Raw genomic sequence first — 27,117 nt, 5'->3', positions numbered from 1 at the left:
TGATCCCAGGGTCCTGGGATGGAGAGACCTGCATCAGGCTCCCTGCTCGGTGGGGAGTCTGCTTCTCCCTCTCCCTCTGCTCGTGTGCGCTCTCTCCTTCTCTGTCAAATAAATAAAATCTTAAAAAAAAAAAAAAAAAAAAAGAATCGCATGCTTTACTGTGACTGAGCCAGCCAGATGCCTCTAAAAGTTTGTTATCTTTAAAATTTTGGGGGGGGCGAGGGGCAGGGGGAGAGGGAGAGAGAATCTCAAGGAGGCTCCATGCCCAGTGCAGAGCCGGACACCGGCTCCATCTCACAGCCCCTGAGATCATGTCCCCAGCCAAAATCATGAGTTGGGCACTTAACCGACTGAGCCACCCAGGCACCCCTAAAACTTTTAGGGTTTTTTTGTTTTTTGTTTTTTTAAAGATTTTATCTAGGGCGCCTGGGTGGCTCAGTCGGTTAAGCCACTGCCTTCAGCTCAGGTCATGATCCTGGAGTCCCGGGATCGAGTCCCGCATCGGGCTCCCTGCTCGGCAGGGAGTCTGCTTCTCCCTCTCACCCTCCCCTCTCTCATGTTCTCTCTCTCTATCTCATTCTCTCTCTCAAATAAATAAATAAATCTTTAAAAAAAAAAGATTTTATCTATTCACTTATTTTAGAGAGAGGCAACAGGACAGAGTGCAGGAGGGGGCGGTGGGTGGAGAACGAGAGGAGGGAGAGGGACAAGCGGACTCCTCACTGAGCACAGAGCCCCATGTGCGGCTCGGCTTGAGCTCACCACCCTGAGATCATGACCTGAGCCAAAATCAAGAGTTGGCTGCTTAACTATCTGAGCCAGCCAGGCACCCCTAAAAGTTTTAATTTTGTAAACACTATCTGCTTTCGACAGAAGTACCCAAGGGTGGGAAGTCCAGGCTTAGGGGTAGAAATGCTTGGTGCCCTTGCTGTTATATTGCTCACTGTCACTTCATAAATTAGCTCCTTGGTTTGGTTAGTGTACCTCTACCCTTCTTCCCCAAAGCAGAAGGTCTCTTCCTAGGACAAGATCCTGGACTGAGGTGGATTCAGCAATATGATGCCCCCCAGTGAGGCCCAAGACAGCGAGAACAGACTTCCCCACCTATCTTTGTTCTTCTGGCTTCAGAAGGAGCTAAATATGGAATGTAGAATGAAGGAGGCTCCCCTCTGCTCACCCTTTCATTATCTGTAGAATCTAGGAGCTGAAGGAACCCCAAAGATCATTCTGAACTTTCTATTTTTAGCACACAGACTGCCTCAAATGGGCCTGCCTTGCCCAAGTAATGGAGTCTTGTGCTCATGCTGACCCTATAGACAGGTCTTTGGCAACAGGCTGAGAAGGGCACAGTACCGGGAATCACAAATATATAGATAAGTGGCCTAGGGCAATTTATTATTCTTTCCCTTACTACCACTTTCTTTTCCATTTACTTTTTTTTAAAGATTTTATTTATATATATGTATATATATTTTTTATTTTTTTAGAGAGAGAGGGAGGGGGGCGGGGCAGAGAGGCAGAGGGAGAGGGAGAATCCCAAGCAGGCTTCACACCCAGCGTGGAGTCCCATGCAGGGCTCTATCTCACAACCCTGAGATCATGACCTGAGCAGAAATTAAGAGTCGGAGGCTTTTTTTTTTTTAAAGATTTTATTTATTTATTCAGGAGAGACAGAGGGAGAGAGAGAGAGAGAGAGAGAAGCAGAGGGAGAAGCAGGCTCCCAAGGAGCAGGGAGCCCGATGCAGGACTTGATCCCAGAGTCCTGGTATCATGACCTGAGCCAAAGGCAGATGCTTAACCATCTGAGCCACCCAGGCGCCCAAGAGTCGGAGGCTTAACTGACTGAGCCACCCAAGTGCCCCCTGTTCTCAATATTTAAAGACAAGACAATTCCCAGGAACTTTTTCTTGTCCAGAAGTGATTTCAGCCCTTATTTTTCTCTTACCCGTTTTAAAACAAAGTTGTTTGAATTTTTGGCATAATGCACACCTCTGAATGTTTGTATAACATTTTTGTGATTGGTTTGCAGCCTTTAGAGGCTAAAGGCCATACTCTCCATACTGATAAGGAATTTTATTTAAATATTTGGCTTTTATTTAAATATTGATGCTTACAATTTTTGAGAAACATAATTTTACCCACAGAGCCATAATATGATTTTTTAAAATAAAATGAATACTGGTGGTAAATTTGGATTTAAAAAAATAATAAAGGTTTTGAGTAGCTTGTAAGTGTACTTTCCATTTGAAAGACAAGATTTTTGTTCTAAAGTTAATAATTATTTGATTCTTGGGCGCCTGGGTGGCTCAGTTGGTTAAGCGACTGCCTTAGGCTCAGGTCATGATCCTGGAGTCCCGGGATCGAGTCCCGCATCGGGCTCCCTGCTCAGCAGGGAGTCGGCTTCTCCCTCTGACCCTCTTCCCTCTCGTGCTCTCTATCTCTCATTCTCTCTCTCTCTCTCAAATAAATAAAATCTTTAAAAAAAATAATAATTATTTGATTCTTTTCTCATCCAGAGGCATTTAAAAAAATGTCAACATCATAACACACATGACATTTCATGGGCCTTTTTTCTTTCTTTCTTTCCTTTTTTAACTTTTAACCATCAAAAGCATGTTTTCTTCTCTTGACCTTAAATTATTTGGCCTTAATCATGCTTTCAATGGCTACACTGAGTAGGTGTGTTGTGACTTGTTTAATCATTCCTTAAGTTCTGAACATTTAAAATGCTCCCACAATTTTTCAAGAGAGTGAACACTTGGATAATTATGATCAAATCATTTTTCAAATGGAATTTTTCTATTAATCGATACGGTTACCCAAAACAAATGTTTCAATTCTTCTCTACATGAAGATGTTATTCCTTGATATCTTACGAGGTAGAACAATTATTATCTAAGTGCTGTAATCTTCAATTGCCACCAAAATGGACCAGATAATTGCAGTCCTTCTTCCCTAAATTGTCCATGCCCTCCGCCCACTGATACATATGGAAATTGCCTTTTGTTTTACTTGTTAGTTTGGTGAATTTTAGAGAAACTAAATGTTGAGTCCTTGGGCTGTGGAAGAGAAGATCACGGAATCTAAATCAATTTACTGTTTGACTTAACTGAAAATAAGAATAGGTGACATTTTTAAAATGCAGTACTTGGGGCACCTGGGTGGCTCGGTCGTTAAGCGTCTGCCTTCCACTCAGGTCATGATCCCAGGGTCCTGGGATCGAGCCCCGCATCGGGCTCCCTGCTCCACGGGTAGCCTGCTGCTCCCTCTCCCACTCCCCTTGCTTGTGTTCCCTCTCTCGCTGTGTCTCTCTCTGTCAAATAAATAAATCTTTTTAATAAATAAATAAATAAATAAAATGCAGTACTTATTTGGAATTAGTTGAAAAGCGTAAATTCTTCATCCCCAAATGTGTGATGTTTGCCAAAAGACCTTAGCTTGGGAATATGGCTGCAGCTGGACAAACTCCCAGGCTATTCCAATTTGAGGACACATTAAAATCCTAGAATTGTGAAGTATGTATGTACAGTAACCACAAGTGAAGGACATCCTGTTTTTGTTTAGATTCAGAAGAGGTAGAAATTAATTTTTCAGAGGATGGATGCAAATTTCCAAACTCCAGTCCAAAGCTGCTGGAAGAAACCTCTTGTCTGCTGTCTCCCCAGATTGAACACTGGGACACGGGGGGAGGGGAGGGAAGCCACCCACCCACATGGACTCTGCTAGAAGATAGATCACAATGGATTCCTTTTTTGGACTTTTTAATATAACATATAAGACTTAATTTGCTTTAATAAAGTCCTGTTAAGTGAGTGTAAAATTGGTCCCTACATTAGTGGATTACAACACTAATTAAAGGTGGCTCCTTTAAGCTTAGTGCACCTACAAGAATTCCACCACTGTGTAAGAAGAAAGGTTTTCTTTGACCATTTCACACTTTGTTACAAGTAATTTTAAGGTGTGCTAATGTCCAATAAGATCTCTTCAGTGTATACCAATCTGCTCACTGAGCTGTTCTTCCACATAAAAATGATACACTAGTTGAGCCCTGGTAACAGGCTAAGTAAGCATTGCTTGTTGAACCAGCTGACTTTGCACATGGCATCCTGTTTGGTTTTTTTTTTTAAGATTTTATTTATTTGACAGAGAGAGACACAGCCAGAGAGAGAGAGAACACAAGCAGGGAGAGTGGGAGATGGAGAAGCAGGCTTCCTGCAGAGCAGGGAGCCCGATGCAGGGCTCGATCCCAGGACCCCAGGATCGTGACCTGAGCCGAAGGCAGAAACTTAATGACTGAGCCACCCAGGTGTCCCATATGGCATCCTGTCTTGATGACATGAATGGTAAAATACCAAGACCACTTTGGTGAGTAAGTAATTCCTAACAAAATTAAACTCTGGCTTTTTGAGTGTGTGTGTGGTTTTTTTTTTTAAGATTTTATTTATTTATTTGACAGAGCGAGAGAGGGAACACAAGCAGGGGGAGTGGGAGAAGGAGAGGCAGGCTTCCCGCGGAGCAGGGAGCCCGATGCGGGGCTCGATCCCAGGACCCCGGGATCATGACCTGAGCTGAAGGCAGATGCTTAATGACTGAGCCACCCAGGCACCCCTTTTTTTTCGTTTTTTAAGTAGGCTCCATGCCCAGCGTGGAGCCCAACACGGGGCTTGTACTCATGACCCTGAGATCAAGACCTGAGCTGATATCAAGAGTCAGATGCTTAACAAATTGAGCCACCCAGGTGCCCCTTGAGGATCTTTTTTTGTTTTGTTCTCCTTTTTGAACAGAGAATCTTTTATATATTTATATATTTTAGGGGGGTTGGTGGTGATAGATGTTACCACCCCTGGAACTGGTGACGGGCTCAACCTGCTTCTCTCCCCTGTGCAACAACACCTCCTTGTAAAGAATCATAATCATTTTCATGGAAGTTTAAGTTCTATTGGCCGGTACAACCTTAGTAGATGGAGAATATAATTTTTAAAGAATGAATAAATTTCACTTCCTCTTCAAAAAACTGTAAACAGGAGCCAGCCCTTGAGGGGCCGTTAGCTGGCTCAGTCGGCAGAGCATGTGACTCTTGATCTTGGGGTTGTAAGTTTGAGCCCCACGTCGGGTGTAGAGATTACTTACAAACAACAACAACAACAAAAACGCCAGCCCTGGGCGCCTGGGTGGCTCAGTTGGTTAAGCGACTGCCTTCGGCTCAGGTCATGATCCTGGAGTCCCGGGATCGAGTCCCGCATTGGGCTCCCTGCTCGGCGGGGAGTCTGCTTCTCCCTCTAACCCTCCCCCGTCTCATGTGCTCTCTCTCTCTCATTCTCACTCTCTCAAAAATAAATAAATAAATCTTAAAAAACAAAACAAAAACAAAAACGCCAGCCCTTGAGAGTGGCGTAAAGCTCAGGCTGGCTTTCAGTTATACACAACGATAAACTCTGAAAAGGGAGAAAGGTTTGAAAATTATCTCCCTCCTAATTGCATTCCCCACGTTGAACTCTGAAGACTGTAGCTGTCTGCTTCTAGAAGAGAGCCATGGAAGGGGGGGATGGTGCCCAAGCCGGGCCATAGCTGCAGGGTGCTCTGGTATCATGGCTCTACCCCAAGACACTAAAGCCAGTCCACTGGGGCTCATAACCTGCGTGGGCCACTTACGGAATGTGTGACCTTGGAAAAGTTACTTAACCTTCCTGTGCTTCATTCATTCAGCAGCTACTTATTAAGCAGCTACTCTGTGCCAGGTACTGGACTAAGTGCTGGGGATAGAAGAGTGAACCAAACAGACAAAAAAGTCCCTGTTCTTTTTGTGGTGGGAGATATGTCTATGGGGGAGGGGGGCACCGGGAATCATGTCTTTCAGGAGCTGGGTGCTGGCAACTCAGGTGTTAGAGTTTGTAAAACACCAGTGAGCTGTCCACTTAGGTATGCTTTCCTGTATGTGTGTTTTACTTCAGTAGTTTTTAGGAATCCCCGGGCTTGAGGCCATAGCTGTGGTCAATCAGTATGTAAAGCACGGTGAGCTGGGCTTGTCACAGTCAGCACTCAAACTAGTGGCTGTGGGGCGCGTGGGTGGCTCAGTTATTAAGCATCTGCCTTCAGCTCAGGTCATGGTCCCAGGGTCCTGGGATCGAGCCCCGCATCGGGCTCACTGCTCCGCGGGAAGCCTGCTTCTCCCTCTCCCACTCCCACTGCTTGTGTTCCCTCTCTTGCTGTGTCTCTCTCTCAAATAAATAAATAAAATCTTGGAAAAAAATAAAATAAAAAACAAAAACTAGCGGCTGCTGTTATTGCCAAGAAACTTACTAGAGCCATCAGGGGATGCTCAAGAGGGATTCGGTGGCCTCTGCCGTGAGGGCCAGCCCATGGGGCCCTCCTCTAAACCAGTTAGGTGCAGACCGTGCATCTGTCGCAAAAAACAGGCTTTAAGACAAAAAAAAAAAAAAAAAAAAAACAAGAAAAGGCATTTTGCTCTCACTCGTGAACTGAAGGGCTGCAAGGCCACTGGGGACACATGGCCGGCCGTGTGCTGAGCCAAGGTTCTGGATCTGGGAACAGCATTCAGGAACTGGGAAATAGAGGAGACCGCTTTCTAGAAATTGCCCTTTAAAATGAATACAGAGGAGTGCCTGGGTGGCTCAGTCGGTTAAGCTTTCCACTCGGGTCACGATCTCGGGGTTGTGGGATCAAGCCCCAGGTTGGGCTCCACGCTGGGTGTGGAGCCTGCTTAAGATTCTCTCTCTCCCCCTCTCCCCTCCCCACCCTCTCTAAAAATAACATAAAAAATAAATAAAATGAATACAGAGTCCCTGTGCAGCCACCCCTGAGACTAGAGCCCCAACCCCTGAGATTTCACTATCAGGGCCTGTGTAAGAAACTGGCTTTCTGGTTGGTCCATCAGCCTTTGTGGTTCTGGACGATGGAAGTTCCTGGCAGAGACAGATCCTCTCTGGAGTTCTGACTAGTTGTGTCTCTGAGGACAAGACTGTGGCATTGACTTCATGGAGGTCCTGTCCCCTCTTAGCACAACACCCTGTTTCTCCTGCTGTAGTGGGCTCCAGCTGGCCTCGTCTTAAGGACCATGAGAGCTTTGTTAAACAAGCAGACTCCTAGGTCCCTAAGCCAGCAAATCTGAGGTGGGCCCAGACATCTAACAGGCATTCCATATGACACTCACGTTCAAGTGAGTTTAAGAAACCCTGTTCTAACAGGATTTCTACTAAAGGGACTAAAATCTGGTTAACTCAAGCTCAGCCAGTCCCCTTACCTTATGGAGAGAAGGGGTGTGGGCAAGTGGGAGGTGATATTCAGGTGCAGGAAGGCCTGTATGTGTGGTGGGGAGAAGAAAAGAAAAACCTGGGAAGATGGATCTTGCCTCTGGCTCTTCTAGGCTGGGCTGGGGCAGGGGTGAGGTGGGGGGGAAGCTGCCCGCTGGGCTAGGTGGGTGGAGTGCTAGTGCATGCGCAACACACCTGGCCCTCGTGGGGGGTAGGGGGAGGAAGGGGCTATTCACGCAGCAGCCACAGGTCAAAGAGCAAAGCAGTCACAGTGCTGTCCGCCCTCTGGTCTGGGACGGGGCCTGGATTGGGCCACTGGGCCCACACCCCAGCAAAGGGATAGGTCTTTGTCCCATCCTACCTGAAGGACCAATGAAGCTCTGGGGACAGACGTAAGCCAGGCACTGAAGTACTCTGGGTCAGTGACAGAATGGGGTTATCAGAGAATAGCCGTGAAATCCTAGACAGTCCAGGGGGCTGCAAATGGTTCCCCAGCCCTGAGCTCCAGCCCCCAGAGCCCAGGGCGGGACCTGAGTCTCGGCTGGAATCTCACGGCCCACAGGGCCTTCAACAGGGGGCAGCACCAGTCCTAGAGATGGGTGGGGGCAGGGGGACTAAACCGAACAAGTATCATCCTCCAAGGACCTTTTGGAAGTCTCACCAACCGGAGGAAAAAAGCTTTCGGTTTGCTCCACCCTCTCTGGCCTTGGCTGTCCCACCTCAGGGGAGAAGGCCTGAGCCCAGGCTGCAAGGGGGCCCCTCACCCTCAGTTAGTTCGGACCCTGGAGCTGGGGTCTGGGGCGCTCCAGCATTGCATCCCCGCCCGGCCCACCAGGCCCAGGTCAGGAGCACTAAGGGGTCTGTGAGGCTGGGGGGGGGGCCTGGCACTGGCAGGACCTCCGGCCAGTGTCTCCTTCCGAGAAGCCATAGCTGCTTCCTCCTTTACTTGTAAAAGAGGTTTGCTGGTAGGGGTGGAGTTATGGCTAAGAAACCAAACCAATTCAGTGTGGATAACGCTGCCAGTGCCAGGTGTCGGGGAAAGAAGGTGGCAGCCATGGGGTGGTGGAAACACAACGGACCCAGAGTCTGAATCCAGAGTCTGAGTGCCCCTGGACACTTACTAACAGCAGGACTTCGGCTGTGTCACTTCATTTGAGCCTCAGTTTTGTCTTCTACAAAATGAGGCTAATGGCACCCCCACGGGAGTCGTAAGGGTTCGAGTTAAAGCACCGCGAGTGTGTGCAGTTGTCATTACTACTGCTACTGAGCACCCTGATCCCTGCCCTCGGGACAGAGTGGGGAGGTGCCTGGGCCTCCCACAACTTCTCCCTAGAGGCCACGCTTCCTGTTCGTCCCCTGCTCCCAGAGAATGTGGTGTAACTGGCTGTTGGGGGGGTGGGGTGTCCTCCCCTCCGGGCACGACAATTAGAAAGAGCACAGCAGTAATTTGTGGTCATCAGGGAACAAGGTTCAAGACCAACAAGTAGGGCAGATGGAGATGGGAAGGAGGGGTAGAATCAGGTGAGTTCATCAGTAAACAGTTTACACAACAAATGGGAAGGCCTTCGGGGAGAGAAGAGAGAATAGAGGGCAGCCAGGTGCCCAGGGCACAAGTGAGGCCCCTCCTGGCCTGGGGAGCTCAGGGAGTCCAAAGGCAGCTGAGGGGCAGGGTCTCACCCCAAAACAACCCAGGCCCGCCCTGCACCTGCCGTTCCCCAGAGCCGGCAGGCCAGCCTCAGTAATGGGAGGATGGGAGCTGCCTCTTCATCCTCGGCCCCCAAGGCTGGAAGGTGAGGGGCAAGGAAGAGCAACAGGGGCTCCAGGCCTCCTGAGGAGCTGGAGGGGACTCAAAAATTGGAACAAAAAAGGCCAAAAGGTTTTTACTCTGTGAGCCCTAGGGAGGGCCGGGCAGAGTGCCAGGTGTCCACAGGAGGGGGTAAGCGGGGGTGGGATGGCCTGTAGTCTTGCTTCCCCGCTGGGGAGGAGTGAGGGGAGGTGAAGGCCGGGGTGCCCTCCCCATGGGCCCCACACCTGCCCCTGCTGAGTTCACACCAGAGTCCTCAGCAGGCGGGAAATCGCACGGCCCGCCGGAAGCCGGGGTCAGGAGAGCCGCTGGGCGGAGGCAGGAGGCGAGGTGTTCCCCGCACTGTGCCTCTCCTGCTGGCAAGCCGGCAGGGCGCACCTGGAGCGGGACAGCTGTCTGCCGGCCAGAGCGGGGTCCCAGATTCCTCAGCTTCAGGTCAGGGGTCTCGGTACAGGGAGCACTGGGTTAGCCTCAAAGCTCATCCGGGGGGCTGTGTGTGAGAGGGGATGCCTTCTGGATGCCCTCATCCTCATCGGGGCTGGGGTCTTCCTCCAGGCCACCTAGCTCCTTCCTCTGTTTGCTGCCGCCGCCTGATGCCTTGACCCTGCTGCTCTTCTTTTTAGACTTCTTCCCTCCCAGGGCAGCTGTGTCCCCCTTCTTGCCGGACCACTGCTCTGCCAGGCAACCTGGGGTGAGGAGAGACACCCGCAACGGACTGGTTTGCTGGGGGCAGAGCACTGACGGGGCGGGGTGGGGGGGGAGCGGAAGCGACAACTGGAACTGGTGCCCCATGAATCCCTGCCTCCTGCCTCACTGTGGTTCCCTTCGTGTGATTCTGCACCTGGTTTCAGTACCTCTTACCGTACCACCCTGTCCCCTCAAGCTCCCCAGGGGCAGAGCTGCTAGGACGCCTTCTATTTCTTATTTCTCTTCCATCCTCTCCCAACCCACCTCCCCTGAGGGGGAGCGAGTGGTAAAACGGAGGGCCCACCCACCCTGCCTCTCCCTCCCTCCCACTCACTGGTGTCCTTGCCCTTCAGCACGTGATTGGCGCAGAGGAACTGAGTCAGGTCTTCCTCCTGGTGGTGCCGGTACCAGTCCTCGATCACCTCCTCAAACTCTTCCACCAGCACGTCGCACTATGAATCACAACACGGCGCGTTGGCAAAGCCCCAGCACTGACTCGCTCCCGGGGGGGGGGGGGGGGGCGCTCAGCCGAGTCTCACAACCCACTGCAGGACAGGCAGGTGGCTGTGATTCCCCTGAGGAAACTGAAGCCAGAGAGGTGAGACGACTTGACCAGAGCTCCCTCCCTCCCCCAGCTCTTGGTGGCCTTCCTCAGCCATACACCCGGTCCCCAGCCACCCTGGTGAGGCAGGGTAGCCTCTGAGGGCCGAGAGGCCCGTACCTGCTTCTTGAGGTCAGCCACCTCTGCAGAGGTCTCGTTCCACAGCTCATAGGGGATATCCATCACCACCTTGACCCCTTTGTGGACCAGGTTGTGCAGTGTCTCAAAGGTCTCCGACATGCCCTGGAAGAGGCAGCAGGGCCTGAGAGGCTGAGAGCGTTCACCAGTTCCCACCCTCCTTTCTGGGTGGCGCTGGAGGCTGGAGGACCCAGCGCTGAGGAGTCAGGACCCTCCAAGGCTTCTCACACTTGACCTCACCTTCCTCTCCCCTTTCAGGCCTGCCCCCCCACAACCCCTACACACACACCCTATCATGTCTCCCCACACCTCAACCTTTCAAAAAGGATTGCTGTTTGCCCTCAGGCCCTTTGAATGGAAACTCCTTTTCCAGGAATTAAGTGTGTCTTGGCTCTTTCCCCTCACTGTGGCCGGGAACACGTGCTCCCCCATGTCTAGACCCACGCCCCACTCCGGCTTCTTCCTGGGGCTTGTGTCTTTCCTGGGTCAGAAGAGAGCACAGGCGAGGCGGGGAGAGCTCTTGGTTCTGTAAAAATATTTCTGCCAGCTCCCTAGGTCTTCTCCCTGGAGAGTCCATCTACACACTGTCCATTTCCTCTTTCTTTCCAGAGGTGATGCAGGCAAATACAAGCAAATATACATGCAAATATATCCTCCTCTCTTGCCCCCACTTCTTACACAAGTGGTAGTATATATCAGCCACACTATTCTGCCCTTTGACTTTTTTACTGAATAACAGAACTTGGAGACAATTTGAATTCAATTCATAAAGAGCTACTTCATTCTTTGTTTTGTCCACCGAATGGCCGTATCAATTTATTTAACCACTGGTGAATGATTAGGTTGTTTCTAATTTTACTGCTATGGAAAATAGTTTTAAACATTTTTATATTAAAGCAAAACATGGGTTTATTACTGAGTAGAATACAAAATTCATACAAATTTTATTTTGATTTTTAAAGATTTTATTTACTTATCAGAGAGAGAAAGAGCACAAGCAGGGGGAGCGGCTGACAGAGGGAGAGGCAGGCTCCTGGCTGAGCAGGGAGCCCGAAGCAGGGCTCGATCCCAGGACCCTGGGATCATGACCTGAGCTGAAGGCAGACACTTAACTGACTGAGCTACCCAGGCGCCCCTTTATTTTTTTATTTTTTAAAGAGGCTCCACTCCCAGCATGGAGCCCAATGCAGGGCTTGAGCTCATAACCCTGAGATCAAGATCTGAGCTGAGATCAAGAGTCAGATGCTTGGGGCAACTGGGTGGCACAGTCAGTTGGGAGTCTGACGCTTAAGTTTCAGCTCGGGTCGTGATCTCAGGGTTGTGAGATTGAGCTCTGCATGGAGCCCCCCATCAGGCTCTGCACCCAGCACAGAGTCTGCTTGAGACTCTCCCTCTCCCTCCCCCCAGCGCACACATGCTCACGTGCGCTCGCACTCTCTCTCTCTCTAATGAATAAATCTTTAAAAAAAAAAGAGAGTCAGCCGCTTAACCAGCTGAGCCACCCAGGCGCCCCTAAATTTTAAATCTAAGACTTCTGCTGTTTAAGACTATCCCTCTAAAGGGCACCTGGGTGGCTCAGTCATTAGCATCTGCCTTCGGCTCAGGTCATGATCCCAGGGTCCTGGGATCGAGCCCCACATCGGGCTCCCTGCTCAGTGGGGAGTCTGCTTCTCCCTCTCCCACTCCCCCTGCTTGTGTTCCCTCTCTCACTGTGACTTTCTCTGTCAAATAAATGAATAAAATCTTAAAAAAAAAAAAAAAGACTATCCCTCTAGGTTCCCCAGGGGTTTCTGACTAATCAATCCACTAGAAGGGTACTTAGGTGGAGAAATATGGGAGGCAAGTCTCTTACCATATGTGCCAGGCACTGAAGATGTTGAAGCAAAGAACTGTGGGCCTGCAGTAAGAAGCTCATTCTTCAGGGACAGAGGCATTTGTGCACATAGTAAGTGCATTAAATATCACACAGGCACCCTGACAGAGGTCCAGATGAGTGTCCTGTGGGCCCAGAGGGACTAGGTAATCACCCCACCCTGCTGTGTCTTCTGACATCTCCTCTAAACCCCACAGTTCTGCACTTCCTGAGCTCTCCCTGAGCCAGTGTTCAGGCCTCCACAGGGGCATTTCGGGCTGAGGCTGAGGCAGGGCCCTGATGGCCCCGGTCACTAAGAATGTGCCTACTGGGGCGCCTGGGTGGTTTAGTCGTTAAGCATCTGCCTTTGGCTCAGGTCATGATCCCAGGGTCCTAGGATCGAGCCCCATCAGGCTCCCTGCTCAGCAGGAGGCCTGCTTCTCCCTCTCCCACTCCCTCTGCTTGTGTTCTCTCTGTCAAATAAATAAATAAATAAATCTTAAAAAAAAAAAAAGAATGTGCCTACTGCCCCTGAAGAGTCAGGGCACTCAGGATGTGAGAAATGCAAACCGTAATCGATGAAGAATGGGCAGAGGCCAAGGATGGAAGCTCCCCAAACATGATCTTCAAGTCACACCCACACCAGCAGACCACTTAGATACAGGCAGGCCTTGCCCCATGGGGATGAAGGACAAGCGCAAATCCAACCTTGGCAAACCGGTTGCTGCCGGTCCTCTCCTTGTGCAGGCTATAGTCCAGGAGCCTCTTGCAGATGGTCTCAGTGACTTCGATTAACCGCAAGTCCCTGTAGAGACAGCATCACGAGAGGGACTGAGCTCCTCTCCCAGCCCCAATGGGTTAGCGGTCCGTCCCTCCAGCCCTGCTACCCCAACACCTGCGCATCTCACCAAAGGGAAGTCAGAGCTGGAAGGAAGATAGGTCATCTGGTCTGGGGGCTCTGAAATGCTGGAACACAGACCAGAGAGACAAAATGTAACAGCTCTATGGGAAGGCATCTTTTATAAAGCTAAATGATTCAGTATTTAGATGTTTTCCAAAGGCAAAATGTATTAAATTTTGATATCAAAGTGTTTCATTTTGAAAGGATGATCATGGCTGATGAAGGGTTTTTTTGGCTTGCTTTTAATATTTATCCCTGATAAAATTAAAAGCAGGTAATCCTATGTCATCTATTTAAAAAAAAAAAAATTGCATTGGCCCATGAAATCCAAGAGTCTGGGATGAGATACGGTTGAACGGTCTTGCTTTGACAGGTAAGTCTGAGGCTCAGTGGAATGAAGGGATTTATGAAGACCACACAATTAGTTGGGGCAAAACCAGTGGGCAAACTCAGGTGTTGGTGAGAACTGCCTCCCTTTGGTGGGTTTGCCTAGCTGGAAGGGAGAGGGAACCCCACGCCTCCGAAGCCTCTAGGAACAAAGCAGGCCAGTGGGTAACCCCCTCCACTTACGACTTGGCGTACTTGACTCCGGAAGCCTTCCGATCCAGGACGCCGTAGCCTGTGTCAATCACCTCTTTGGTCCTGCCAGTCTCCTCAAAAGCTGACTTCAGCTCCACGGCGACGTATTTACACACTGGGGGCAGGAGACACGGCACAGCCTACTGAGCGCATGTGAGTCTGACAGGAAGGCGCCAGCTCTGAGCCAAATGCACCAAGGTAGGTGCCTCTCCCAGACTGGGTCAACACTCAGGGCGGGGAAGGAGTTAGCCCCAGACCACCACATGGAGATCACTGGGTGAAACTTGGCTCCAAGAGTCACTGCCCCCTGTCCAGTCCTGGCCCTTATCCTACTGACTCCATTTCTCCCAGCTCCCTCCTGCCCCCCCCGCCACCGCCCCTGTAATCATTTTTAAAATTTCAAACATACAGGGCGCCTGGGTGGCTCAGTCGTTAAGCAGCTGCCTTCGGCTCAGGTCATGATCCCAGGGTCCTGGGATCGAGCCCCACATTGGGCTCCCTGCTTAGTGGGAGGCCTGCTTCTCCCTCTCCCACTCCCCCTGCTTGTGTTCTCTCTCTCACTGTGTCTCTCTCTGTCTGTCAAATAAATAAAATTAAAAAAAAATAGTTTAAAAATTTCAAACATACAGAAAAGCTGAATGAGGGCGCCTGGGTGGCTCAGTCATTAAGCGTCTGCCTTCAGCTCAGGTCATGATCCCAGGGTCCTGGGATCCAGCCCCACATCGGGCTCCCTGCTCTGCAGGAAGCCTGCCTTTCCCTCTCCCACTGCCCCTGCTTGTGTTCATGCCCCCTCTCTCTCTGTGTTAAATAAATAAAATCTTTAGGGGCACCTGGGTGGCTCAGTTGGTTAAGCGACTGCCTTCGGCTCAGGTCATGATCCTGGAGTCCCGGGATCGAGTCCCACATGGGGCTCCCTGCTCAGCAGGGAGTCTGCTTCTCCCTCTGACCCTCTTCCCTCTCGTGCTCTCTATCTCTCATTCTCCCTCTCTCAAATAAATAAATAAAATCTTTAAAAAAAAATAAAGAAAATCTTTAAAAAAAAAAAAAGAAAAGCTGAATGAGTACAACGAGTAACTATACAGCTTCCACTCATTTCAACAGTTTGTTAACGATCTGCCACAATCTCTCTCCAGTATAATAATATAAAATAATAGCATAATACAGTAATATATCTCAACAATATATACATTGTTTTTGCTAAACCATTTTGAAAGTAAGTTGCAGACATCATGATCTTTCACCCCTCAAAAGGTCCTCATGCATCTCTGAGAGCAAGGACTTTCTTCTACCAACCATAAAACCATACCGATCCTTGGAAAATGAACAATAATTCCAATATCACCTAGTACGCAGTCCATATTCAAATTTTCCCAGTTGTCCCCAAAGGTCTTGTCTGCCTGTTTTATGATCTGATTTCATATGCTGTTCCAACACCAGCTCTCTGCTCCTACCAAGGTTATCGGCTCCATCCCCTCCAGAGGCCCTTGTTCCTACCGGCTCTGTACATTCATCCTCTTGTTTTCTCTTACTCTTCCTCAAACAGTTACTAAGCAATCCTGTGTGCCAGGCACTGTCTGGGGATTCACAGCTGAAAACAGATTCCTCTGTTCTACATCCAGCCCAATGGAGTAATCGCCGCTGTGTAAGGAGTGTTGACACAGAAAGTGTGACCTATCCGAGGCCCTGGGAGAGCGCTTAATGCCTTCTATGGGCTTTTCTACCCATTCTCCCAACCTCACTTTATCATTATTATTATTTTCTAAAGATTTTATTTATTTGAGAGAGAGCGAGAGACAGAGAGACAGAACATGTGCAGGGGGACGGGCAGAGGGAGAGGCAGAGAATCTCAAGCAGACTCCCTGCTGAGGTGGGAGGCTGACATGGGGCCGATCCCAGGACCCTGAGATCATGACCCGAGCTAAAGACAGACGCTCAACCAACTGAGCCACCCAGGTGCCCCACAACCTCACTTTAAAAGCCTCCTCCTCCTGGAAAGCTCTTCTGGACCTATCCCACCTGCTCTGATTTCATCTGGGTCTCTACAGGATCCATGTTCGAAGAGCCTTTGGTCACTTTGTGTCTCCCCCACTATAACTATAACAATACCCAAAGTGAGTATCATGTATTGGACTTTTTCCGTATTCCTCTAGTCTGGGATTCTGTCTGTGTTGGATACTTAATAAATACTGCTGAGAGACTGTGTTTGTGATAGAGCAGCTTCTGATGCCTCTGAATGAGTATGATCTGTAGGCCAAATGCCATTAGTATTATTGTAACACTGACAGCAGAGTTTAGGAGACCAATTCACCACAAAACAAAAACAAAAACAACAACAAAAAACCATCCCCTGAAGGCTTGCTTGGTAAAATTTTATAACATACATATTTAATAGATGGCTTGGAGAACTTGGAATACATCAAAATTCCAAAATATAAGCTGTGATCTCAGAGTCTGCAATGAATTGAGGCGGCTCACCTCCCTGGCTCTCTAGCCAGGAACACCTGTCCCCCTCCCCCTCTCTGTTCTACATTCTGTGTGAGCTCATCATTTTTCTGGCTCTTTTGCCCCCTTCTCCCACGCCCTCAATGTGTAGGATTCCAGGCCCTGGGGAGCTGAAACCTTTCTCTCTTGTGCCCATCAATCACAACCTTGCTTCCCAACTCTTCCAAACCTTACCTCTTCAAGACCCCCTCTGGGGATCCCACCCAGAACTAGACTTGTAGGAGACTCATGGCACAGACCCCAGACTCTCATGGACACCCACCTACTCTTTTTCCAGGCAGGTCCCCCTTCCTCTGTGCCAAGGCCTATTCCACTCAGGCCATGGAGCCAGGAGGCAGGCTTTGTGGGCCATACACAGTCAGCATTTAATAACAAAGGTGCAACAATGATAAATAAAAGCAAAACACTATTAAGAGGAGCCTAAGAGTTTACCAAGCCATCCTGTAACTGAAAATCCCTTTTAAATGCCTCCTAAGGGAAAGAAATGTGAGGTTCTCAGGCTATGAGAATAGTCCCTTCTTAGGGGCTAGGATAGAAAACAAAGAGAGGAAGTGAAACCCCCAAACCATACCATATAGGTTCGGACTAGAGCAAGAGTGAAAGGAAAGCATCCCAACTCTCTGCCTGCCTATTTATGGGAGTGAGGGACAAGGTACAGGCTAGAACCCATACTGAGAGCCCTCCCAGTGAAGTCGGCTCATCTCTGAAGCATCTCATCTTTCATCTCTCAAATGAAAGGATTATGTGTCCCAATCCGCCCACCCCCACTCCCCAGCGCTTAGGGAACATCTGGCCTGCTGTATGCTTTGAATGGGGAGGAAATGGATTTACAGCCAACTTTTGGAGGGGTTTGGGCTTACGGAGATGGCAAGGAGGGAGTGATTGCAAAGGTCTGGGGAGAAAAAAGAAATAGTGGGGGTGAGGGTGGAGAAAAGGTAGGCCCTTCATAGTCCTGAATCACTGGCTTGGGGGTGCTGGTGCTCTTTCTCTCAAGTTTTACATTTCCATCCCTATATCTTTGGGATTCACTTTCTCCTTATTCCTAAAGTCTTCCTCCCTCACCAAATTCTCCCAGGCCAGATCTACTCTTGTCCCAAAGTGGCCCTCTATTCTTCTCCCCATAGGCCTCAGACCCTTCTCCTTCCTCCACACGCACCCAAAGCCCCCATTCACTGGGTGCCCACCAGGCACTGTGTGAATAAATATCTGAGACAAGGTCCCTGTCCTCAAGGAGTTTAACCCTAGTGGGGAAGTCTATCAATTACACAGATCAGCTTGTGGTGAGGGCACAAAGGGGAGAGTCTCAGGCTTTCCCACCCTAAGGACAGTCATAAGGACCTTTTCAGTTCCTCAAACTTGTCCTTTGCTTCTTAGCCTCTGCATCTGCGGTTTCCTGAGAGACTCTCTCTTTTCACGTCTCTTCGCCCAGCTAACTCCTAATTACTGCTTGGGCTTCCTATACGAATTCCTGACTTCCCTCTCCACACAGCCTTTCCCCCTCATCTCTAGGCTAAATTAGATGCTCCTTCCCCGGCCCGCAAAGCCGGTACCTACTCTATCATGGCATCTACCACCCTGGATTATAACTGCTTCTTTTGTACCGACTTGAGAGCTCCGGTGCACCGAGACCTGATCTCTTGCCCGCCCCTGTGTCCCCAGCGTCCAGCACAGTGCCAGGCACACAGTAGCTTCAATGAATGAAGAGGTTCTAGCTCAGGTGCCAAGGACTTTCCATTCCCCGCCCCTACCCCGCACGCCCCGCCCCTCTGGCAGGATACTCCCCGCGGGCCCCGCCCCCTCACCTTCGCATTTGCTGGGGAGTCGAACCCAGTCAGTCTCCTCTGCGTGCGCCTGGCCGGGGCCCAGCTCTGGGGCCGGCAGTAGCAGCAGCAGCAACAGTAGCAGGGAGAGAAGCAGAAGACAGCGGGGCCCAGGCCGGGGCGCGGGCTCAGGCAACGGATCCATGGCCCAGCCGGACCCGACCCCAACGGACCCGGCGGCGATTCCTCCGGTTGCGCGCGCTGGGCAGTTTCCCGGAGCCGCTTCCGGGACTGCACACGTGCCTCGGCGTAACCAGGGCAACAGGGAGCCCCCCGCCCGCTCCCTCCTCCGGCCACCTCGGCCCGCCCCCAGAGCTCACGAAGGCCCGCGGACAACGCAGCCAATGGGCTTTCCGGGGCTTGCCCTCCAGCGAATGGGAGGGCGATCTTTTCTCAGTCTTGACCAATGAGAGCGCGGATGGTGTCCTCAGTGACCTATGGCAGCATCTTTCCCCACCCACTAACGGAGGCTCTGGGAGGGTCTGGAGGACCAGGACGCAGAGCGTGGAAGCGGCGGGCTGGGCCTGAATGGGAGGAGGTCGGGCTTGTGGGTCCTGGTAGAGGTGCGGAAGGCCGTCTTCTCGGCCTTCTCCGCCTCCTTGCACATCACTTCCCTGCTGGGGTCGTAATGCAGCAAACCCTTATTGAGCACCTGTTTTTAAATTTTGTTATTATTATCGTTGTTATTGTTTAATTGCTAATCACTAGTAGGCGCTGTGGGTGAGACCTTGGCGACTCAAACAGTCCCCAGCCTTTCAAACAACTTTCTTAGTGCCAAGTAATCCTGGATTGGGCCCCTGAGAACCAGAACAAATCACCTCCTCTCTGAGCCTCGGTTTTTCTTTTTCTTTCTTTCTTTCTTTCTTTCTTTCTTTCTTTCTTTCTTTCTTTCTTTCTTTCTTTCTTTCTTTCTTTCTTTCCTTCTTTCCTTCTTTCCTTCTTTCCTTCCTTCCTTCCTTCCTTCCTTCCTTCCTTCCTTCCTTCCTTCCTTTCCTTCCTTCCTTCCTTCCTTCCTTTCCTTCCTTCCTCTTTTCTGCCCTATTACTGATTTCTTTGGATTCTGAGCTCCCGCAAAGCAGGGATTTGGCTATGAAAGATTGTAACTCCCTTCCACCTCCCCAGCAATAACAGGGTGCCTGGTACAAGGAGATGATCAATGGGGCCCCCATCTGCTGTGTCATCAAGAGGAGGACTTTCTGGGTCTTCGGGGCTGCTTCAGACTACCCCTGAGCTCAGTGTCCTATGGACACACACACCCCAAGTTTGCTTTTCTGGGAAGTTGTCTGCACTTTTGTCCACAAGGCCCTGTTCCCCAGTGCCTTATGTTTCCTTCCTGGAGGTTGGATATTTACGCTATTTTATGAAGACTTCGGAGGACTGATGCTCAGACTTTTGACTTATTTCTTGATCTTAGCTTCTTGCTCAAAACAATTGTGCCAATGACAAGGCACTTTGGATACGCAGGGGCTGTGGTATGTAGAATTCTATAGCGCACAGGATCAGGACACCCTTCTGAGGGCCTCCCTCTTCTCTAGGCTTCATAAGACTTGGGGAGACTCAGAGCCTGGCCAAAGCCCTTGATTTACCCAGGCCCAGGAATCCTCCTGGGAGATAACTTTAAGCCAGCCACAGTAGGGACTGAGCCTGGGGCAGGGCAGGATTGGGGAATTGGAGCATGAGGAGGAGGGATGTTGAAGCTAAAGGAAACTCTGCTTCCAGAATGACTAAAAGGACCTCTGAGAGGACATTTACTGAGGCACAAATTAGTGTCACAGGAGCTCTGGACTCAGCATCTGGGCTGAGGGCTGGGAAGAGACAGTGGCCAGAGAAAATCTGAGGTTATGGCTGGACATGCCCGCACCCCATCCCAGCCTATCCTTCCCTCAGTCTGTGTGCTGGGGAAGGAGCAGCCCATGTGGGGATGGTGGTCCGATTCATCCCCAGGAGTTGTGGGATGCGCCTCTTTGAAGAATCTAAAAAGAGGCAGGAGCATCTCCTGATCGGCTAGTGAGAGATGGCCGTGGAGAAGACAGGGAGGGTTTTCATGGAACAGCAGCTGAGAGGGCACAGAGGCTCAGGGCAGCTGGAGATGGCATTGCCACCATGAGCGGCTGGAATGTTAGAGCATAGAGCATAGTTCGCTAACACCACCTTGGGGGAAGGAGACGAAGGCAGCACCACTGGTCCAGCAGACTGTCCTGTGCTGCCCAGGGGACCCCTGGATTCACATGAAAGCACCTGAGATTCCTGGGGGTTGATTACTGGAGAGAGGAACCCCTGGAAAGGCTGGATCTCCTGCCAGTGCTGGAGAAACGGGCCACACACTCTACTGTGGGGGACTTGTATATTATCAGCTCAAGAGCTCTCTTTAGGAAACAAAAGAGGGGCGCCTGGGTGGCTCAGTCGGTTAAGCGTCTGCCTTCAGCTCAGGTCATGATCCGAGGGTCCTGGGTCGAGCCCAGGAGACACATCAGACTCCCTGCTCCACGGGAAGCCTGCTTCTCCCTCTCCCTCTGCCTGCTGCTCCCCCTGCTTGTGTGCTCTCTCTCTGTCAAATAAATAAAATCTTAAAAAAAAAAAAAAAAAGAAACAAAAAATCTCTTTAGTGCCTGGCTCAGGGTTGATGCTCAATGAATATTTGTTAAATGAATAACGACCCCTAATTGATTAATAAGGTGTTAAGTTTGGAATTAACATCCATACTCTTGGCATTGTACATGATCCTGTTACCCTGGGATCCTGGCCCCCGTTCATTTCTGTCAAGTCTGTACAAAGCTTCACATCAGGCCCAGCACCCCACCTTCCTGGCTTCCTGGGCTCCTCACCCTGACCTCTCACAGAGGCTGGGCCAAGGTGAGGAGACAGAGGTGAGGGGGGGGGCCTCTTCTCATGCCTGGCTGTGGGAGAAGGAGACAGAGGTAGGACAGCGTCCTCCCCAAACCCCAGGATCACTCTGCAGTTCCCAGAGTCTCACCCTCAGGAAGCCCTCTTCCTCAAGGGAGCCCTCCCGGATTTCTGCCTTTTCAAAATCTGCCAAATTCCCTCCTCCCAGGGCAGACATGAATTCAAATGTTTTATTTGCATCATTTAAGTTCTCCTTTAATTGTTCTCAGTTCTCTGCACCTCAAATGTCCCAGTACCCGTGGCACACCACCCTCCTCCCTCAGAAGACCTCAGTCCGAGGCGGGAGACAGAGCCCAGCACCAGAAACTTCCATCTGCGGGAGGAGGCAGGTCACACACAAATACCGCAAGGCTTAAGGAAGGAATACGGGGGGGCTCATGGAGCACCAGGCCCAAGCTCGGTGGGTAGAGAGCGTCCCCTCCTCCCAGACTGGGCTCCGGGGCTCCTGGCCTGCGGCCCCCCCGGCTCGGCGGGCAAGCCGAGCGGGGGGGCTGCGGGAGCCGGCGGTGGGGCTGCGGGCCCGTGGGGGGCGCGGCAGCCCGGGGTTCCCCCGCGCGCACGGCGCGGCGCGGAGGCGGCTGCAGGTCAGGAGCACGTCCAACAGCAGCAGCTTGAAGAGCAGCAGCCGCAGCGCCCCCAGCCGCAGCGCCTGGCCCCGCACCCCTGCGGGAGGGAGACGAGCCGTCAGGGGCCCAGAGGCCGGCTTCAGCCCCTCCCGCCCGAGAAGGTTCCCCCGGGTGGAGGAGCCTTGTTCTCCCGGGAGGAGGGGCCTTGTCCTCCGCCCGCGCCGGTCCTCCTCCCCGCCGTGCCCCAGAGCCGGGGGAAGTCCTCCCTGGTGTCTAACCTCAGCTCTACCTGGTAGTAATAACACATAACTTCCTAGCCTTCATTTTATTACCCCCCAAACCAGGGGGGGTGCAGGCCAAGCAGGAATTATCATCTGACGCAGAGAGTAACCAGCCCCATATTCTCTGCGTGGTGAGGAAGTAGAACCCGACTAGGACTCTCTCTGTCCGGTGGGTGGTGGGACTGTCCACCACCCAGACAGTCTCCCAAGGCTCTGATGTTGACACCATCCATCTGGGCTGCCCAAGGAGAGCTTCATGGAACCTTCTGTTAGCTGTCACCTACACTTTTCAACTGGTGTCCAGGAATTAGTCTGGGGTCAGAGGATCCACTCTCATTTACGCATGGGTAGACTGAAGCCCAGGCTTGTCAGTGCCCAACCCAGCAAGGCAGCCTCTTCAGGGAACACCCACCAAGCCCCCCCCAAAACACACACAACAGTGGGACCATCAGGCCAGACCCAAACAGGGCTCAAGATCCCGGTCCCCAATACTCACCCCTGAGACGCTCCCAGAGGCAGGTCCTGGCTGAGGAAACCTCTCCTGCAGCCAAGAAGAAGGGAATGAGTCGGGATGGGCTCTGTGCTCCACCCAAGCTCTGCGCCCCAGGCCTGGCACAGGGCAGCTGTGCATGGCAAGTTGCATAAACGGACAAACGAACCAGCAGCAGGAAACATGAGCCCATTTGCTACAATTCCTCTCAGGGACTCAGATCTTTCTCAGTCCCCACTGTCCACTACTCTGTGCCCCCGGGGGAGGCTGAGGTCTCTCGGCACTTTTAGACGAGGACTTGGATTTTCTTAGCAGCCTTCTTTGAAAGACAGGGCATTTACTCAACAAACATTCCCATTTGGAAGATGCCAAAACTACCATAATCCAGAAACAGGAAGTCATCTAGTAATAATAATAGCTGGCTTTGGACGTGTCCCCTAAACATCTCTGTGCCTGTAAATTTGGGGAAATAATATGACCTACTTCTTGAATGTAAGGTGTCTCGAACAGTGCCTGGCACAGTGTGAACAATAAGTAGATGATAGCATTTTGTTATTTGTCATTTGGTTCTTCTAGGTAGGATGTCATAGATAGAGTGATATAGATATTAACCTTAGGTACATAAATCTAGATATCAACCCTAGGTAATAGGAGGGAGGTGGTATTATTACCTTTTGGAAGTCATGCATCAGAGCCTGGATTTGAAGGAGATATTTGTAGGCTGGATATTTGAAGGAGTTGCAAATCCAGGACTCAAGACCCTGAGGCCACCCTGCTCTGAGCCCAGGCATAACCTCATTCCGATGGTTGGCACAGGGACACCCTCCATGCCCCCACGGGAGCCTGCCCTGTCTCCCACCAGAGCCTGTTTCCAGAGTGTGTGGGAGGGGCAGGGAGCATCCACAGGGGCCCAGGCTCCATCCCCACCTGACAGCTGTAGGGGCCGTGTGCTCTGGCTGCGGTCGCCGGCCTCAGGCCCAGTGTGGCAGACCAAGTTTTCCCAGGCTGCCAGCTGATCAGAGGGCAGAGAGAGCTGAGCCAAGCTAGTCCAGGTGCCGTCAGCCTCTGGGGAAGGGCCGTAGGTGAAGGCGTCCAGTGAGCTGCCATTGCCCGCTGAGAACCAGATGGGGCTCTCAAGGCCAGGGGGTGCGACATCGAGGACCAGGCAGACCACCAGCGTCTGCTGCTTCCCATCCACCAGCAGCGTGATTGGTGGGGCCAGAGAGGGGAAGGGTGTGCCGCCCACACCTGTAAGAGAGCACGCACCTGTGGGAGGGCTAGATCTGTCCCTGCCAGCATCTCATAATAAGCTTCTATCCTTCCATCTGGGTTTGCTCCCTCTGTCCATCTATCTCTCCTTCCACCCACTCATCCATCCTCTCTCTTTGCATTTGCCCATCTATTCATCCATCCTTTCCCCAGCAACCGTCTTTCCGACATCTATTCTTTCTACCTTCCATCTGTATATCTGTCCATGCTTCCAGGCATCCATCCATCCCTCACCCATCTATCCTGTCTGAACCTATCTGTGCCAGGAACTGGGGATAAAACACTGATGAAGACTGCCCCTGCCCTCAAGGAACTCAGTCCCATGGGAAAGATAGCAGATGCATAAACAAATTCTTACACTACCTTGTTGTGCCAACCTCAGGAGGGTGGTTACCGCTGGGGAGGAAGGGAAGGAAATAAGATCTGGAATGAGATCAAAGAGGGCTTTGAATGTATCTGTAACTTTTTGTTTCTTTTATCTGATTCAAATATGGCAAAATTGAAACCATTTGTTAATCTGAGTGGAATATGAATAGATGTTTATTGCATCATTGTCAGTTCTTTTTTGTAGGTCTGTAGCATTTTTTTAAGATTTTATTTTATTTTATTAAGATTTTATTTCTTTATTTGACAGAGAGAGACAGCGAGAGAGGGAACACAAGCAGGGGGAGTGGGAGAGGGAGAAGCAGGCTTCCCGCTGGGCAGGGAACCCAATGCGGGGCTCCATCCCAGGACCCTGGGATCATGACCCGAGCCAAAGACAGATGCCCAACAACTGAGCCACCCAGGTGCCCCTTTAAGATTTTATTTTATTTTATTTTATGTTTTTAAAGATTTTATTTATTTATTTGAGAGAGAGAGAATGAGAGATAGAGAGCGCGAGAGGGAAGAGGGACAGAGGGAGAAGCAGACTCCCTGCTGAGCGGGGAGCCCGATGTGGGACTCGATCCCGGGACCCTGGGATCATGACCTGAGCCGAAGGCAGTCACCCAACCAACTGAGCCACCCAGGTGCCCTAAGATTTTATTTTTAAGTAATCTCTACACTCGGGGCTCCGAGTCTTTACTGAAAAGAATAAGATTGTGGAAAATCAGGACTATCCTGGAAAATACAGGGCAGATGTGATAATCACCCATGTGATTTATTTTTTTATTTTTTAAAAAGATTTATTTATTTATTTATTTATTTATTTATTTATTTATTTGACAGAGAGATAGAGAGCACAGTTGGTTAAGTGTCCCACACAGTTTTGGTTCAGGTCATGACACTGGGGTCATGAGATTGAGCCCGGGTCAGCTCTGAGCTCAGGGTGGAGTCCGCTTGAGGTTTTCTCTCCTTCTCCCTCTGCCCCTCCCCCCCAGTCTCTCAAATAAATAAATAAAATCTTCAAAAACAAAACCAAAAACAAAAATCCCACAGACAAATTCACACCTTGAGTTGAATGCAGCCAGGCTAAAGAAATACCCCAGGTGGGGCTCATAGGTGGCTCAGTTAGTTAAGTGGCTTCCTTCAGCTCAGGTCCTGATCTCAGGGTCCCGGGATGGAGCCCCAGTCGGGCTCCTTGCTCAGGAGGAGTCTGCTTCTCTGCATCTGCCCCCAGCTTGTGTCCTCCCTTGGTCTCTTTCTCTCTCAAATAAATAAATAAAATCTTAAAAAAAGAAAAGAAATACCCCGGGGTGCAGGAAAGGACACTAGAGGATCTTAAGGGGAGGTTGGAGGGGAGTGCTCAGGAAAGGTTTCTCGAAGGTCAAAGAACAGATCTAGAAGCATGTGGATGGTAAGTAGCCTACTCAGGATTTGAACTTGGGTCTCTGATTCCTGCTCTCATAGACCACCCCACTTGGAAGGATGACTAAAATTTTGCTACATGACACAGGGCATCAAGCCTGGGACATGGTCTCAGACTGAGCTCGTCGAATTCCTGACTTGTCCGCTTAATTTACTGAGTCTTAATTGCTGCATCAATATAATGAGGTTAATAACAGCAGTCCAGTAAAATTGTTGTGAAGAATAAAGATCATGAATGTCAAACGCCTTGGTAAATAAGTATTATTATCAATACTAATTTCAATAAGACATGGCAAACGAAGGGGATAGAGAAAGCTGAGAGGGAGCTCCAGGACCCTTGACCTCCTGAGCCTCTTCACTTGAGACAGATAGAGACACTCCCCAGGTTGAGTTTAGCATGTGCCTCCTCCATGAAGCTGCCCAGGATTGCTCCTCCTCACCCTGGCTGCTTCCTCCTCAGAGCTCGGACCTCTTGCCATGAGCTCTCCCTGCCCCACATGGGTGTGGTTTGTCTCCCTAGCAAGGGAGAGCTTGTGACAATACTGGGGGCCAGCTTTAGATCAAAAAGATGACCTTCCCCCACCACCTATGTGCAAACATGCACATGCTTCTAGATGGAGCTGGAATTCCCTCCTCTAAACACAAGTCCTGTGACTCCATCCTTGATCCTTGAAGGACTGAGGGTAATACCCTTGGGAGGTCATGGGGACCTTGCGGCCTCCCCCGAAGGGGAGCAGGGGGTGAACATGAGGCATCCTGAGCCCTGTTGGAAGAGGGCAATCTGAGGGCAGGAGGCCAGGACAGGAAGGACAGGAGAGGACCTCACGGTGCTGCGGTGTCCCCGCTTGGGCTACCCCATCTCCACCCTCTCCGGACGTCCATCGGCTTGCTCTTAGTTCTCTGTACCTCCAAGACGTGACTGCCCTACCTACCAACACTGCAGCCTCCAGGGAGCGGGACTCGGGGCCCCAGCGTGACGGAGCTGGAAGGCAGATACGATGGGGAAGCGAATGGGGGGCTTTTGGGGAGATCCTCCCCAGGGACCCCAAAGGGCTCTCTCCTGCCTTCCCCGCATCCCACCCCTACCCAGAGAGGACCAGAGCTAGCGAGTGGGCTTGGGCCAACTAATGGGGCACAGAGCGGGAGGCAGGGAGGGGGACTCACCTGTGGGCAGGGCTGGACACCCGAGGGCCAGGAGAAGGAGAAGCCAAGTCCTGGCCATGGCCCTCCTGCGAGGAGGCAGGAGCCAGCTGCAGACCTGAGGTGTGGGCTGCGGGAGGAGGCACCCGCAAAACTGCCTCCCGGGCCACAGGCCCAGCTGCAGCTCAGCTGCTCCACCACGGAGCCGGAGCCGTTTCCCCCGCTGAGGAGCCCCTCCCGCCTCCACCCTGGCCCTCAAACCCCGACCTCTCAGGGGCCGGGGGACTCAGGGTGCCACTCCCACTCCCTACTGCCTCCTGTTGGAAGAGCGGCCCGGTGGGCCGAGCCTTCCCCCGGTCGCTGGCTCTGCCATCTACAGGCTACAGGGCACCAGGCCGGACGGGAAGCCGTGCATTTAGCCGGTCCTCCCGTCCACCCACCTGCTGTAGGCCCCAAGTCACGGGTGAGGCAACTGAGGCTCAGAGAGATTGAGTGACCTGCTCAAGGCCACACAGCTGGCAGTG

The 27,117-nt window shown here is 51.1% G+C and overlaps 2 protein-coding genes across 4 annotated transcripts; both read right to left on the bottom strand.

The window, feature by feature from the left end:
• Positions 1-615: 615 nt before the first annotated feature.
• CNPY3 (canopy FGF signaling regulator 3) lies at positions 616-18,422 on the bottom strand. 3 transcript variants are annotated; one of them, XR_012381912.1, is made up of 7 exons: positions 18,138-18,412; positions 13,825-13,948; positions 13,062-13,158; positions 10,484-10,606; positions 10,097-10,214; positions 7,262-9,761; positions 616-6,400 (listed from the first exon to the last, which is right to left on the bottom strand). XR_012381912.1 is itself a non-coding variant. In XM_073904992.1 (6 exons), the coding sequence occupies exons 1-6, from the start codon at positions 18,298-18,300 to the stop codon at positions 9,507-9,509; spliced, it is 684 nt and encodes a 227-aa protein (XP_073761093.1). In that variant the 5' UTR covers positions 18,301-18,422; the 3' UTR covers positions 616-9,506. The 3 variants fall into 3 exon arrangements, 2 of the variants coding, with proteins under 2 accessions (XP_073761093.1, XP_025746311.1); XM_073904992.1 differs by having other exon boundaries at positions 616-9,565; positions 18,138-18,422; XM_025890526.2 differs by having other exon boundaries at positions 616-9,761.
• Positions 18,423-21,411: 2,989 nt separating this feature from the next.
• On the bottom strand, positions 21,412-26,675 carry PTCRA (pre T cell antigen receptor alpha). Its single transcript, XM_025890398.1, has 5 exons — positions 26,618-26,675; positions 24,029-24,061; positions 23,324-23,644; positions 22,403-22,447; positions 21,412-21,722 (listed from the first exon to the last, which is right to left on the bottom strand). Exons 1-5 carry the CDS (start codon positions 26,673-26,675, stop codon positions 21,412-21,414), a joined length of 768 nt encoding a protein of 255 aa, XP_025746183.1.
• Between the last annotated feature and the right edge of the window lie 442 nt (positions 26,676-27,117).

This window comes from Callorhinus ursinus, unplaced genomic scaffold (assembly GCF_003265705.2).
Source record: "Callorhinus ursinus isolate GAN/ISIS: 27379988/994484 unplaced genomic scaffold, GSC_fseal_2.0 scaffold22, whole genome shotgun sequence".
Taxonomy (NCBI): domain Eukaryota; kingdom Metazoa; phylum Chordata; class Mammalia; order Carnivora; family Otariidae; genus Callorhinus; species Callorhinus ursinus.
Note: the sequence above shows the minus strand (reverse complement) of the source record. Positions and strands in the feature narration are given on the sequence as shown.

What these genes read in the sequence shown, in the direction of transcription:
- PTCRA (XM_025890398.1), bottom strand. Translation starts at nt 26,675, where the DNA reads ATGGCCAGGACTTGGCTTCTCCTTCTCCTGGCCCTCGGGTGTCCAGCC. An exon ending in GTGTCCAGCCCTGCCCACAG is followed by an intron (nt 24,062 to 26,617) that starts GTGAGTCCCCCT and finishes CTTCCTCCCCAG; the next exon opens with CGGTAACCACCCTCCTGAGG. An exon ending in CCTGAGGTTGGCACAACAAG is followed by an intron (nt 23,645 to 24,028) that starts GTAGTGTAAGAA and finishes GCTCTCTTACAG; the next exon opens with GTGTGGGCGGCACACCCTTC.
- CNPY3 (XM_025890526.2), bottom strand. Translation starts at nt 18,300, where the DNA reads ATGGATCCGTTGCCTGAGCCCGCGCCCCGGCCTGGGCCCCGCTGTCTT. An exon ending in GGAGTCAAGTACGCCAAGTC is followed by an intron (nt 13,159 to 13,824) that starts GTAAGTGGAGGG and finishes CTGTCTCTACAG; the next exon opens with GGACTTGCGGTTAATCGAAG. An exon ending in GCTGAAGGGCAAGGACACCA is followed by an intron (nt 9,762 to 10,096) that starts GTGAGTGGGAGG and finishes TCCTCACCCCAG; the next exon opens with GTTGCCTGGCAGAGCAGTGG.